Source organism: Anser anser (genome assembly GCF_964211835.1).
Source record: "Anser anser genome assembly, chromosome: 4".
Classification (NCBI taxonomy): Eukaryota; Metazoa; Chordata; class Aves; order Anseriformes; family Anatidae; genus Anser; species Anser anser.
The window spans coordinates 54,653,992-54,669,315 of NC_139724.1; the positions used below are offsets into that span (position 1 = coordinate 54,653,992).

The 15,324-nt window shown below is 39.1% G+C and overlaps 1 protein-coding gene across 3 annotated transcripts in view; it reads left to right on the forward strand.

The window, feature by feature from the left end:
- Positions 1-15,324, forward strand: part of SMIM14 (small integral membrane protein 14) — a gene marked incomplete at its 5' end in the record, with an annotated part of 53,123 nt that overhangs the window by 26,903 nt on the left and 10,896 nt on the right. For all 3 annotated transcript variants that reach the window (XM_083836251.1, XM_083836252.1, XM_083836253.1), the window contains one exon: positions 1,666-1,776. In XM_083836251.1, coding sequence (XP_083692377.1) covers positions 1,666-1,776 — 111 coding nt within the window. The remainder of the gene's footprint in view (positions 1-1,665; positions 1,777-15,324) is intronic.

Sequence of the window (15,324 nt, forward strand, 5' to 3'; positions counted from 1 at the left end):
GGCAATCAGTGCTTTTACCTGTTCCTCATGCTAAAATAGAAGAACTCATGCTAAAATCGAAGAACTTTCATCAATACTTAGGTTTATTTTGCTTTGCAAAGGTCTCATAATCAAGTCATCTCAGTCTTCTCAATAAATTGTCTGATTAATCTTTCTTATTATCTCAACAGTCTTTTGTCCATCTCTTCAATAATTTTTTGCTCTTCTTCAGTATTTAGTGTTCTTTTTTAAAAAGTGAAGACCCAAGCAGATAACTGCACTGAAGTTGATATTCTGTAATGCAGATGCAGATACCTCTTAGCTTCTTTCACTATCTGGCCTTCTGCACCATGGCTGAGGGTAATATGGAAAAGTGGCAAGCATTCAGAGCGAATGGAGGAAGGACTTCCGAAGTGCATTTTCTTTTTTCCACCTCTTACCCCAGGAAGGAAGAACTACCGTGGTGATACGTTCTGTTGTATGAAGATCTCTTACAGCTATATAGGGTTGTTACTCTTTCTCCTAATGAGAATAGAATATCAGGATGTTTGTGTAATCAAGGCTGTAAGTTTTTAAAGGTGAAGGTTGCAGAGCACATCTGCTCATTGAGCACACCCTCATCAAAAGGCTGGCACTTTCATAAGCTACTTACTTTAGGCAATGGACAGGTTGTATCTGCTCTATGCTCCTGCCTTTATTAAGCCTTCTAGTTATCTCACATTAGGACCCCAGTGTGTGCAGCACAAACACCATCTGAATCTCACCTTATTAATACCAAGTTTGACAGTATTATTTTGAAAGTATCATTCTGGAGAACTGATCTAGTGCATCGTAACAGTCCTCGTTAGAGAGGAGACAATCCCTGACTTGACCACAGGGGTAGAAACGCCTTTCAATTTGCTACCCCTTTTGACCATCAATTAAGTCACTGAGAAAACTATTGGTAAACAGTAAAGGTGTGCTCGTGCTATTGCTGAGCGTCTGGTGTGGAAGTGGTTTTAGCAGGTGAATAACCTAGAATGGCTTCCCTACCGTGTCCATTACAGCATCTCTGAACTTTTGTTTTCTTTGTAGCTAACTGAATGACCTACTTCTTTGATCTAAAATCAGTATGAGTAGCTCCATTTTTAAAGCGTTTCCAAGTACATCCACTTTTGCACCCCTGCTGCTTGCTTTCATTATACAATAAAGATGATTGTTTCTCCCTCTAGCAAAGAAGTTACAGAATTTTAAATTATTTTCCTGTACATTGATCCAGGGGGAGAATGCCAACAGTTTGTAAGGGGTTTCAGAACACAAGTTCCCCTGACTTTTCAAATTGTATTCATACACTTAAAAGTCCCACTATGCAGATGAGAAACCGGAGTTTAATTTGTGTAGTTCTTGTTTGTCAGGATACATTTCATAGTGGTATGTAGGAAAACTCAGGGGGGATTCACAAATACTTGCAAAAAATTATTTGGCTCTGTAAGGAAGCCTGTGTGAGACACTGCTTTCAGCAACATCAAAAGGTAACTGCACATACCAGACTTCTTCATTCATGCTGCCAAAGGAATAATAGGATTACTCTGCTTTGTTTTGCCTTTTCACTCTGGCATTAAATGAGCTGAAATTTGATGTGGGAGTCTGTAAAATAAGGTCAGTTGAAAAAAGAGTTCATTGTACCTTTATTCTTATTCTTCCTAGGTGTTCACAGACAAGTTCAGGTTTATCCAGAGAACCATGGCAGAAGGTGGATTTGATCCTTGTGAATGCATTTGCTCACATGAACATGCAATGAGAAGACTGATTAATCTGGTAAGGATGATATGAGAGTATTTGGAAGGGTGGTTATTCAGACATTACTTCAGCACTTGCACACTTGCAGTTACTGATGCTATTGATTTTGCTTATTCAGTTGCATGTACAGCCAGAATCTCTGTATCAGACCTTCTGATGAACATTTGAATACTTAATAAAGATGATAACTTTCTCTCATTTTCCAGGGCTGCATTTTTACAGCATTGGCATTGTTTCTATTGAAATGTTTCTCTGTAACCTTCTTTTTAATCTGCATAAAACCAAAGAAACTACCCTGTGTGCTCTTTGAGTTCGGTTTGATACCACACACATGAAATTCTGCCTACCCATGTGGCAAGCTGATTTTTTTAATGTTTTTTTAACAGATTTTATTTTTTTAACTAAGCTTTAAAAAAATACTGAATTTGAGAATCCAGTGATTTTAACTTCTGAGTTCTGTTTGATGTGCTTCCCCTTGTTGATTTTCATATATTTGTTTTTATCCCATTTTTCTTTCTTAGGGTTTAAAATAATTTCCTTTTAAGTTACTGAGTACACCAACTGCTTAAGGCAGTACGTGTGAAGAGCAGCCTCTCTAGGATCAGACCCTTCTTCAAAGGGTTTCTTATCAGTGTTTTAGGAAGGTTCTCGGGAAAACATGGTCTCCAACTAGTCTATGATAAGAGGAGGGATAATGTTCAAATCCCAAGCCATATATGTCTGGGAATCAATTCCTGTGCTTGACCTGATAATAAAACCAGTTCCACCTGCATACATCCCAGGAAGGACAAATTTGCTTTAAACAGTATTTTGCAAGAAGTATTTATAGCTTGTTCTTGTAAATGTATGGGTTTCATTGATACGGCTCCACTTCACCCTGAAGACAAGAGTCCTGAGTGTCCGTGTTCTCTTGACCTTGGAGTGCATCACTGTACTGTTTCATTTGGGCTGCCAGGGGAAGAACCTAAAGCCAGGCAGAAGCTGTACCTGTGTTCTCAGGAGCCCAGGTGACCCCATTTTTCAGAATTACTGTGCTCAGAGCAAGCAGTGTTCACCATGGATCTCCATAATGCAGCACTGTGGAATCCATGCCATCATCTTCTCACCTTGTGCCCCTTGGCCCACACACCAAGAATGGCTTAAAAACAAATATAGGCCACATTGGGAGCCAAAGCAGTGCTGAAAACAAACAAACAAAAACAACCAAAAAAACAGGCTCTGTCAGTGGGAGGGCTACATCACTAGCTGCAGCAGAAGGCAAAACGATCCCCCCACAAGGGCAAGAGGAAACAACAAGCATTTGGCTCGTGGAAACCCTTGTGCTATGCATCAAAGCTGAGGTTGCCAACCATCCAAATCTAGTGGCCAGTTGCACTAAAGCCCGAAATGGCACCAGACAAATAGAGCACGTCTGTATAGCCAATTCCATGTTCTGTATGGGCCTGATATCATTTCCCTTTGGTAGCTTCCAAGTACGGTGCAGCCAGTTCTTGCCTGAGTCTCACAAGTCATTAGAGGCTGGCTTGCTTTCATATTTCATTACTGAAAGGCAACAGTTTGTCCCAAGAAGGATTTTTGTCTTATGGATACGTGCCATGATACATGCTAAGGTGGCAGAGGAAGCCCCAGGACCAAGCTTCATGAAGTTGGGAGGGAGGAAGGAGGATGCATGTTTGCTGCTTTTTCCTCTGAGGCTCGTCAGATGCAAGCCTGAAGCAGTATGGTCCAGACTTTTGATGCCGGTTCTGCGTTTCTCACCTTTTCATTTTTTGCTGGAAGATACCGATAAACAATGGCACAAGTCTGCTAGTGCTCTTTTGCTGTGGCTGGAGGGGTCTAGGTAGAGGTGTGTTGTGTCCAGAGTTACACGTGCCACAAAGGTGTGTGAGACGTTGCTCCTGGGCAGCACCATGCAGTATAAGACGGGTGCAAATGGATGATGTGGAGGCACACTGGTTCCTGTGCTGTGAATGTGAATGGAGCAAATCACAGCTGTCATCCTCAGTGGGGTGGTCACCAAGGCCAATTTTATAGCGTTCTGTGTAGCTGCAGGAATAGAGTTTATTGCTCAATGTTCAGCTTCCAAAAAGATGGTATGAATCAACATTTGAAACTGTGAGGAGTAATGGGAAATGCCAGATTTCATCCCTTGTAAAAGGGAAACCAGCTGTTGCTAAATATTTATAAGAGCAAATCACGAGCTGGGATAGTTCAGTGGAATCTAGAAAGGCAAAGTCTCAAAACTCTGTCAGTGGCCAGAGAATCATCCTCAAGTGACCTGTTGCATGATTTAGCAGACTTGCTAACTCTCCATTATTATGTAGGTAGCTTTTATTGTTCGGGAAGAGTTTGCTTTCTAACTTCTGTTTTGTCATTCAATTGTACACAGCATGAGCAAACAGGAATTTTACTATTTGTTTTAAAAGGAACCCTTGGACATTTTCCAAGGTTGCTGAACTCCACAAGTCTCACTGGAGACTGGATGCCTATTACTTCTGAAAGTTGGTTCCTCAAAACCTGTATTCCAAAACCATTGGGATACAAGAAAGGTAGGCAATCTGCAGTTTTTCATAACGGAGGAGAGGAAATCCAGACATGTTGTATATGCAGTATGATTCCCTACAACTACATAATAAATTGTTGATTCTTCTCGATAGATATAAAACAAACAAGAGCACATTGGAACAGTATTATAGTTAGGAGTACTTGTCTGGACTCAACAAGTGGGTTGTAATTTTCTCTAGACCAAGCCCTGTAAACCTAGAAGTTCAATTTTAAGATCAAATTTATCAGAATAGCAGTGTAGTTATGAGAGGTGCTCAAGTGTGGAAATACAGTTTTAGAATCCTTCAGTAATGACATTGTGCAAATATTAACATGATTGATGTAAAGACTTTAATAGCTTGCATTTAGGTTAAAGTCATTCTTACATACTGATCTGTTTATACCTGTATAGAACAACACTGATAAGAATTAAGGTTTCTGCTGATGGAGAAGTTGTGATGTATTAAGTATGGCTGTTACATGTAGAGTTAAAAGCTACATATTCAAATACACAGGATTTCCATTACAGTTAACTGTATGGAAAATTTCAGTGATGATGTTATGCCAAGGACAGCAGGAGGTCAAAAGCTCTGTTTACAACTTGAAGTTCTCATTTTAATTCCCAAAGTGTGACTTTAAATTTCTAAGCTAATTGGTGTATTTACCTTGAAATTCTTATAAAATGCATTTGGTATTCCAAGTACAATAACTTGTGGATTTTTTTTGTATAGATAGCACATAGTTTAAATCTCTACTTGAAATGTTCGGTTCATCTTGTCATTACAATTAATGCTTATAAAATTAAAAGGTTTTGTTGTTGTCATTTAAACTCTTCTTCTCTGCTATTAGCAACACCACAGAAAATTATGAACAAGTAAGCTGTCTTTTTTTAAGACTTTTACTAAGCTACGTGACTTGATTATTTTTCTGTCTCTCATTTTACTTGACTAAGCCAGGTTCTGTTTTGTTTCCTTTTCTTCTTAATTCATAATACCGTGATGGTTTTATAGACAATGGATTTTATATCTCTAATGCACGTAACATTTTAAAAGATTTTTTTGCTACTTATTAGGCTGCCTGGAAGATGCTGTTCATGCCCGCAGTTCTTATAACTTACGTACATGTGCATAAGTGGCATTGATTTACCTTTTGTTAAATGTTCTATCGTTTTTCCTGAAGTGGATTTTTCAGGTTTCTCATTGGTGTTTTGCACATAGTAAACTTCTGTAGCATGGCCACCATAAATAATAAGCAAATATTATGATTTCCAAGTATTCCTAGCAAACAGCAGAAATCAAAAATCCTTGGCTGTGACTTCATAAATATTATTTCCAGTATGTAATACCCATGACGCCATCTGTTATGATTTGGAGTTGTTGTATAACAATTTGACTATTGTATATTGGGCTCACTATTTACACTATGGATATAACAGATAATTGGGAACTTCCATAAAAGGAAGTAAGCATAGAAGAAAAATATCATCAGATTTTCCATCCTCTGCAAATACACAAGCGTTGTTAGGAGACAATGACAGACCTGTTAGTTCGTATGACTTTATCTCCTGTTCAGTCTCTTCCACCTACAAAACCTATTTTGACAAGAAGAGCCAAAGTTCAAGAATGAAGAACAACAAACAAAATCAAGGACTTTAATGGGGAGGACACTTGACAGACAATGGACCAGTTGTTTAAAAGATTTTCAGTGAAGGATATTCTGTGGTATCCAGAGAAAATTATTCCTGTCTTAGTTGTGGCAGAGGATAGCAAATCTCTGGATGAGAATGATGTTATATTTAAATCTTTGTATTTCCCTTTTCTTCGTTTCTCTTGCAAAATAAAAATCTGATCACACTATATAGTTCCTCTAGACTTCCATGCTATTTGAGTAAACATGTGATCCATGATCCAAGTGTGAAAACTAGACTGTGAAAGCCCGAGGTGGCAGGAATAATCATGCAGAGAACATCTTTCATGAAGCCTGACACCTGTATATGACTACTTAAAGTGGCCAGAAATGTCGAAGTGAGCCAGCGGCACCTAATTTTGTATGGTGTAAAGGTCCTTTAGTTTTTCTCTGATACAGCATTATTTGCTTTACTGAAACTGTGACTTTAGATTTCCTTCATACTGGGTTCTACAAAAACGAGCAATATGTTCTTTCCCCAAAGCATTTCTAATTCTGTAATATAAAAGGACCCGTTCTGATGAACAGCCAACAGTTCTGCTGCGGAGATTTGATGGCCTTACAGACCTCTTTGGGAATTACAACCTTGTGCTATGCTCTTCTGTAGCTAATTGCAAAGTAATGGCCCATGTCTAGTTATGTTACTATACCAGAAGGCTTGAATGTTTCAAAAACTCTGGGGAATATAAAGCAAATCATTTTTTAATTTGTCTTGTATTTTGAGGTGCCATTTGATTTTTATAGCAAAAAGATGCAAATTTTCAAGCTATTTCCAAAGAAAAAAATGGTTCAAAACTCTTCTGTGAACCAGATTTCCACATAATTCTCTTGGCCAGGTCACTGTAGAGTCTTGTTGTTATAAACGGGCATAGTCTGAAATAGTATCCAGCATAGCCATGAGTCTTGGCTGAGCGAGACCTAGTGCAAACAGCACAGAATAAACACATGACTAAAATAGATCTGCGTTGTTTGCTGCAAATGGTTGAAAAGTTCTCAGGATGTCAGCACAGCTAAGCCCGACTTAAATAGTCCTTCAGGCATCCAGCAAAAATGAGTTACCCTACTGATGTGGCTTTCTACTGAAAGCAGAGCAGAACTACACTGAATGAATATGTGGTGATTTAAGGTGACCTAAATATGGAGGTTGCCCTGGAGACTTGTTACCCATGTTCCATGGCATTTGCCTTCTAAGTTATTTTTTAATAGCAGTTGCTACTGCTGCTAGTCTGTAGCCCTTCTGCTCCCTGGCTGCTTGACTAAGGAAGTCACATTTTGTTCTCACTGACCCCTTTTCTTCCAGACCCATGCCTTCTGTTCCCAGTTTCTTGGAGTCCAGGCTGATTCAGAAAGGACCCTTCCCAAGAGCTGAACGTTAGGTTGTTCATTAGGATGAAGAAGAAGTTACCATCCTTCTGAGATGCAGGAGAGACCTGATGTACCTCCTAAGGCACTGTGCCAAAAGAATAAAACACAGGAGGAGAGTGGCAGGATACTAGCTGGTCCTGAGCACCCTTTGCTCCACTGATTTCACTGGGTGCTCATGATGCTGGCTCTGCACAACTTAAGGTCCCAAAACTATATCACAAAAATTATGCACTGCTAATGGCCTGTAAACTAAAAACTAATTCTAGATCAAGCAGTACAAATGAAGGCTATTTTTCTAGACAGGTGAGTGTTTAAAAAAAAAACAAACATGAAAAATGTTGTCCACTCAGGTCTAAGTCCCATGGAGACCATTTTTGCCTATAAGGGGTTAGGTTTCAGAACTGTTGAAGGTGCCTGGCATTCTTTGCATTTCCCATTACTGAGTTTTGTAGCATGATGGAAGCTGCAGTTTTTTAACTTGTGTGTGTGTATACACACAAATACATGCATACATATAAAAAAAGGAATAAATAAAAACAATATAGTAGTAAATATATATATAACCATTGTATTTAAAAAGTTATATTTAAATATAAATATATCTATATATACGTATATCACACATATATATGTATTTATAAAAATATAATGTCTTAGTCACCCCGCATGACTGTCTCAAAATAAAGCTTGTGTAGTCTAACAGTATTGCGAGCAGTGCGGAAGAATAGGCATTGAGAATTCTGGTCGCTTGATAATCCAGCAGTAGTTCCTAGACAGAACCTGCGTTATGGATGGCTGTGATGATCAGAGCTGTGTTACAGCCATCTCGTTTGAGGAACAAGGAGAAAATGGTGCTTTGTCTCTCAGACCACATGTGGATGTAATCAACACCGCACACTGGTAGAACTCCTAGTTCTAAGCCTTTGTCCTCAAGGCTGTCTACATGGGAGCACACTTTTCTTCTGCTAGCATGCATCATTTAGCAGAAGATACTCAGCTGGTCAAAAAACAAACATGTATTCTGTGTTTGTATTTCAGATGCAAGTTTGTTAGTAACCTCTTGGGAGATCTGTTTATGTTGTTCATGAATGTTTTCAAAGGTTTCTGTAGTGATATTGTTCGGTTATTTCTACCTTATCCATTTGTTGTCTAGTATTTCATGTAGTCAGAGGCACTGTGACCTCCTTATGCTGATCCAGACATTCACATTGCTTCATCCTCTTTTGCCTGACCCTCTGCTAATTCATTCTGCTTCACATTCACCTAGAGTAGGATGTCAGACATATCCCAGGTCCTCAAGGCCAGTACCAATAAAAGTTACACAATTGAGGGAAAATAAGGGAAGAATTGAAAAGGCAGGTCTGTGTGACACCAAGGAGAAAGAGAAAATGAAGAGAGGAATGAGTTCTTGGCAAATCAGTGCTCCTGGTCGTACAGCGGTCACTCATACTTACCTGCTGCATCTTCCGCCGTGAAATTTTATTTTTTCACTATGAAAGTTGGTGTAATGTTCTCCCTCTGTCATAAGTGGTTGGTGGTTCTGGGTCTCGAGACTTGGCTTGTAATCTGGGAATACTGTTCTGAAAGGTACCAGACATCCTTCTCACCCTTTTGCTGTGGGAGAGAAAATTATTTGTCACCTCACAGGACCAAACTCCATGTTTCTGTAGCAGACTGATGTTCTGCCCTGGTATGAGCAAGCATTTATTTTATCTTAATTCTGCACTTGCTCATAGAAAATGGGGAGTGGGAGTGGGGAGGGCAGTGTTCACTTTTTCCTTGCTTGTTCCTCTAAGAGAAGCTAATGTGGTTTAGGAGACAATTTAATACTATCAGTATGCCCTTCTTTTCTCCTTTTTTTTTCCCTCTTATTTCTCTTGGCCAGCTTGTAGCAGAATAATGCGTGTAGGTGTCATTTTTTTGCATCTTTAAGTCTGAACTCTGCGGATAATGCTACAATTCAATTTGCAACCTGCCTTGTATTCAGGACTGTCCTATCGTACCACAGCAATTTATCTATCATGTTGTTTACTAAATCATTTATATACTTTGGACAGAACAGATGTGGCTGCCAACAAAGTTTAAACAGTGATTTCATTACCCAGAAGCATCCGAATGCGATCAGAAGTACGCCGTAGGGCTGTCATCTTCTGCCATAGCTGGGGAGAAAAGGCAGAGCTTACAACCGGTCTGAATTGCAAAAAAGTATTGTCACAAGGGATATTTTGCCCTTGTTATCGCACAAAATCTTCTATCAACAGTCCTTATGGTTCCATTTTAAATTTACTTTTATTCAGGGGATAAATGACCATATGAAGTTAGTTATTTGTCCTTGCTTCCATACTTATCTATCCTTTTCTTTTCCTTGCCACCCTTATCTGTCTCTGCTCTCTTATCTTGGTACCTAATTTGCCTGTTTCTTTCACACATTTCTCTGAGCTTTATTCCACCACAATCTTTCGTATGGAAGTCTTTTCCTGACCTGGCTCGTGAACTTGCTAATTTTTCAGTCATGTCTTTTCTGAGGACTTCTTTCTGATTTGAACTGTCTCAAAAGTTACTCTAAAAGGCGATTATTTTAATGATCCCTACATAAACAATTTATTTTCAGCTCATCTGCCATTGACAGATGACTAGACTTCATTGATTATGGCTTTGAGTTCCTGCCACTAGCCTCATTCCTCTTTATAACACTGTTTCAAGAGTTTGAAAGTGCTTTTGGACAGGGATTATGTCATTGTTTCTTCTGGAAAATGACACATTTGTGAGCTGTGTGATCCTCGGTATCTTCCTGATATTAGGCAAGCACTGTATTTTTTTTTCTCCTTTTTTAACCCTAGTTATATACTTAACCCTTAAAAAGTTTTCCCCTTCCAATTCATGCTGGATAGGAACTCATAATCTTTTGCTGTCAACTTTAATGAAAAACAGTTTGTCTGAGCAGAGATTGCAAGACCAGTCCCCAGAGGCTCTGGGGTAGCAAATTCTGAAAGCTCATCTGAAGAGGAAGTAAGGGAGTTGTGTGGCACAAGAAGTCACTGTGAAGGTAGGCAGATGTCTTGAGTCCTCCACAGTAGCTGTCTGTGATGAGTGGGAAATGCAAAGTAGCTGAACTTCTTTCATGGGAAGACTGAAGTGATCGCAGGAGCTGAGGTCACTGTGTGGGAAAAACAAGTTCTCTGTTTGGCTCGAGGAAGCAGGTTCACTGGGCTCACTATTTCACTTGGATTTTGTGGAGCAGCTAGCATGCAGGAGAAGTTCACGCCCTGATTGCACCACACAGCGGCATGTTTGTCTGCTCATGTATTGGGTCTGCATGGGAAAACACAGAGACTGCTTCATACACTGACTTCACGTACATTTCCAGAAGCTGTTAGTTGGCCCCCTTTTCTGTGACTGTGCATGATTTGGTCGCAGCTGGGGACTGCAAAAAGAGGTGGCTCTCCTTGAAAAAAACATTGTAGACTCTTGTCAGAGCATGGCAGGAGGAGCAGCAAGAGCCAGTCGGGTTTCGGGTGTGCTTGGTGGGTAGGTGCTGTTGACCCACAATAGGTTGAAGCCATACTTTATATACATTGTCAAAGGATCAGTATCTAAACACGGCTGTGTTAGTGTAATCTGAGGCTACAAGCTGTCTTTGGGAGAAAAAAAAGGGAAAAGCTATTTCAAATTTGAATGGGGAGCCATTTTGAATGTGTTTTTTTTGGTTGGTTTTATTTTTGCAATGCAAAATATGAGTGTCAAGGGGAAAGAATGAGGAAAGGCCCTTTTCTTTCTTACCAACGAAAGCATCTCAGTTTCTTTTTTTTTTTCATGACATTTTGTCAGGTTTACATTCAAGATCTATCAGTAAGTGGACACTGATTTGCTGTAATTCAGCCACTGGTGCCTCCTAGTTCCAAGATCTGTCTTATGAGGGGCTTTGTATAAACCAGATACTCATATTGACCAAGAGTTCTTGTGGTGTGTGGATTATTAATTTAAATTATTGTAAACTGTTCAACCCTTTAAATGTACTTTGAAGGAATTGAAGTTCACAGCTGTATTTTAGATAATGTGCATACATTTGTAATTAGTATTTTTACTTATATTGCCTGCAAGCCTGCACTGCGCTGAAACTAAAAAATATGGAGCCTTTTCAGTTTTTATTCTGTTTACACTTTGTGCTTACTTCATTTTGGATAATAAGCAATAAATTAGTTCATTTTTGGCTCACATGCACCAAGACATTTACTGTATTTGGATGACAAACTGCACAGAGAATGTTTAAAATTCAGATATAAAACTATTCATTTAAATGGAAAAAAATAATATTTTCTATAAATGTTTAGTTTTGTAACATTTGTCACTCTTTCTTCTTTTGTTGAGTAAGCCCTGATGTTTCACTCACCTAATTTCTGTGTTCTTATTAAGGGCCTGATCCAAAATATACTGAAAAATACGAAAAGGCTGTTACTGACTTCAGAGGCTATCAGGCCAGGCAATCAGCTATCTGTCATTCACTAAATTCACGTTTTTGAAAGCACTAGGATCTCTGAAATATGAATAAGGCCAACACCACCATCAGTAATGCTTGATGCCTTTGAGTACATAAGAGTTAACATATCCTAAGAACCACTTCTCTGCTCAGGTTGTTCTTATTGACTCCGAAGTGTTCCCAGCTCTAGCGGTCCTGTGAGCATCTTACAATCAAGTATCACCATTAAAATTGTCTGAGCAACTGCTTACCTGTAAAAGTGAGACGTATTTGAAAAGTCTTTTTGTGGGTTTTCTTGAGAAGAAGGAAAGTCTGCTTCTGCTTTTTACTGTTATTGCACAAACTTTCATCCAAACTCCCCCTCCACATCAGAATTGGAAACCTGAGTACAAAAGATGGCTTATTTCTAGTCCCTGATAATTGCTCTTTTTTCAATTGTCTGACAATTGAATTGTCTTGCATTTGAGTTTTTTTCTGTCCCTTAAGGGTGCAGTTAACAGGAAGGAGAGCTAATTGGTAGGCAAAGGAGCAGTCGTGTTTCAGCAAAAGGTATTACCTTTCCCAACCATTCACCTTACGTAAGCTTTTCATGCACGTGCCAGAATCTGTTCTCATCTTTTGACTAATTTAGTGACCGTAAAGGATCAGATTTGTACTGGGTTACAGAGTTACGACCTACTTCACCTGAGTGAATTGAGAAAAGCCTGTTTTTTACTGCTGCTCCTTTGCAGGCATCTGTCGTGTTTCGTCCCAGGAGAGCAACACACGGCCAGTCATTGAGATGTAAAAGACAAATGTGTTTGCTGGTATAAGGAGCCCTCCTACAGCTTGTGCTAGTAGGATAGTGAGGTTTTACATGTGCTTGTACTCAGGAGGGGAAGAGAGCATGAGGAGATGCTTGAGTGTGTTTTTACCTTGTCATGTATGGCTTCTGAAAGCCTGACTACCTACTCTATGGGTAGTGTTCCTGTGCTATCTTCTCCAGCACAAGTGGGTTTTGTAAGAAATTTTGGAATTAACTGGAAGAGTTAGCTTTCTAAGAAATATTTTACTGCTGGATATGAAGGAGCAGAGGCAATGCAGTGTAATTTTTTTAGCTGGGACTTTTAAATCTGCATGATATATGACTATGTATTGTTTTCAATTTAGAGGAGTTTTATATGAATTATAAAAAATGCACTTTTTTCATATCTCCTCATGTAACTATTTCACATAGTAAATTGGGGTTTCTAAACCTACCTTGTGCAGTTAGTTTCTCAATTGCCATAGAAAAAATGGAATATTGCTCCAGTCCTTTGGAAAGCCCAGTCCCATTAGGAAAGTGCAGATGACTGCTTTGTAAAGGTTCCTCTGTACATTGTTCCTCCATACATAAGCAGACTTTTTTCATACTGGCAGGATATTATTTAGTATAAGAGCAATTCTTTTTTTTCAGCAGAGATCTGTAGAGCAATTCCTAATGGTATTTCTCTTAAGACTGTTCAGTTACTGAAATATTTATGTCATTGGTGTTGCCAGTAGCGCTCGTTGTTCTAGGGTCTTGGAGCCTAGGGTCCCATCTGTTGAGAAGTCACCAAGGGTGCCCAGGGGGTAAAACTCTGTGCCTTACGGACAAGGAGCCTATGAGCACCTTCTGGGCACACAAAATCTCAGGGCTTTAATACTTCTGGTGTCTTAATCATGTTACTCCTACATCAGCAGGCATTTCCAGGCAGCCTATGCCTTTTCAGGCAGAAGTGGCCAAGACACCCACGTGGCCATGACCGCACCGTGCTTCGAGTGCCCCTGAGACCACTCCTGAAGAAAGGCGTAGCTGTAGGCAGAATGTCTTCCTGCTCTCGTGGAGTAAGCTTCTCTGGTGGTTAACGTACTCGTGCCAGTCAAAGCTGGCCCTCCGTCCTTTTTCTGTGGTAGCAGTGGGGGCCTGTCGGGTAGGCAGCTGAAGGAATGGGGTTGTTAACAGCGTTAAAAAGCACACGCACCGTTTTTGAGGTGGCTTTTTTTGAAACATTAATGGCATGGTTTCAAGAGGTTGTGTTTGGACAGGGTGTAACGCTTAGAAAGGGAGTAAATAACATTGTGGCTGGAGAGCCCCAAGGCAGTGTTGCCTATCTGGGCAAGTGAGACAAGGCTACCCGAGTATTAGCCATCCTGGGGACCGGGGAGGGACAGGTAGATGTTGTACGATTGTTGATTTGTATTATGTTTCTGATCCTATAGCTATTACCTGTTTTAATTCTGAGCATTATTCTGTGTTGAAGAATACCTGCAAACTGCGTTTTACAGATTAGGGATTATAAATTAAGCCCCTTTCAAGATTAAACCTGTATAAGAGCAGAAGAAGATTATGTTGCTGATCTCCATAAAACATGGGCATGGCAACATCCAGTCTTCTCAGTTCAGGAATCCCTCAGTGTCAGACAGTAGAAATTGGTACTATCTGCTTTGTAAAATCTCCCCTTTGAGAAAGACTTCCAAAGGTTGAAAATAAAATGAGATTTTACTTTTATGTAAGAAGGCTAAAACGTATGCGTACTTGGATAACATTTTTTTATAAGGTAAGTTGAAGACTTCTGCTTGAATTTTCCCTGCTGTTGTTTTTAACTATAGAAATAACCGAAAGATGAAACCCAGCCTTCCCAGTACTTCCTAAGGAACTTCTTGGTAGTCTCAGTAAGTTTACTAGCAGATCTTAATATATTAATCAAAAAATGAATGTGATTAATCTCTAATCTCATTTTTTTCTTTCTCAAATATGCCTGTCATTGAAGTTAATTATGATTAAAGGAGTTTAAAGTTTTCCAAGTGTCTTCCTCATGCAGTTGCCCAGCTGTTTCCTTGGTGTGCTTTGTATAATATTATGACTACATATGACAAATAAGCATATCATTAATGTCATTAACAGGGAAATTTTTGTTTGTAGAAATTATTCTCATGTTTCTTTCATAAATAACATCTTTTCTATTTTGCATTTGTGTATTTACACTGATAATAAATGGATTAGCCTGTTGTGACAAAGAGTATTGGGATTTTGTGGCATTACTGTGACATAAAACCTGTCATAAAGCAAATCTCAGTTCTAACCAAGGCATCACAGCAATTCTATAATTTTACAACTTTTATTATTCATCAGTGTAGTTTACCTAAGGAGGGAGTAGAACCTATTTCCATAATACAGCATATTAAATCCTCTCCTGATGAAGAATGGGATATTTGTCTGTATTGACTCTGTCATGTGTAAAATAGTTATACTCATAGACAGGTTGTCCGGTGTTGACTTTTCTTGCAGTTACCAAGCTTACGTAGTCTGTAAATGCAAATGATCATTACAGCTGTGCATGGTAAAAGTGTTTTAATTTTTACCCATCGGTAAGCAGGAAAAACAGTAAAATACAAATCAAAATCTTGTTTTGAAAGATCTTAGGTGGAAAAATTAGTAATTGATATGTTTAAATGTGAAACTTTAATTTTGCATCTCTATGCATGCCTGATCA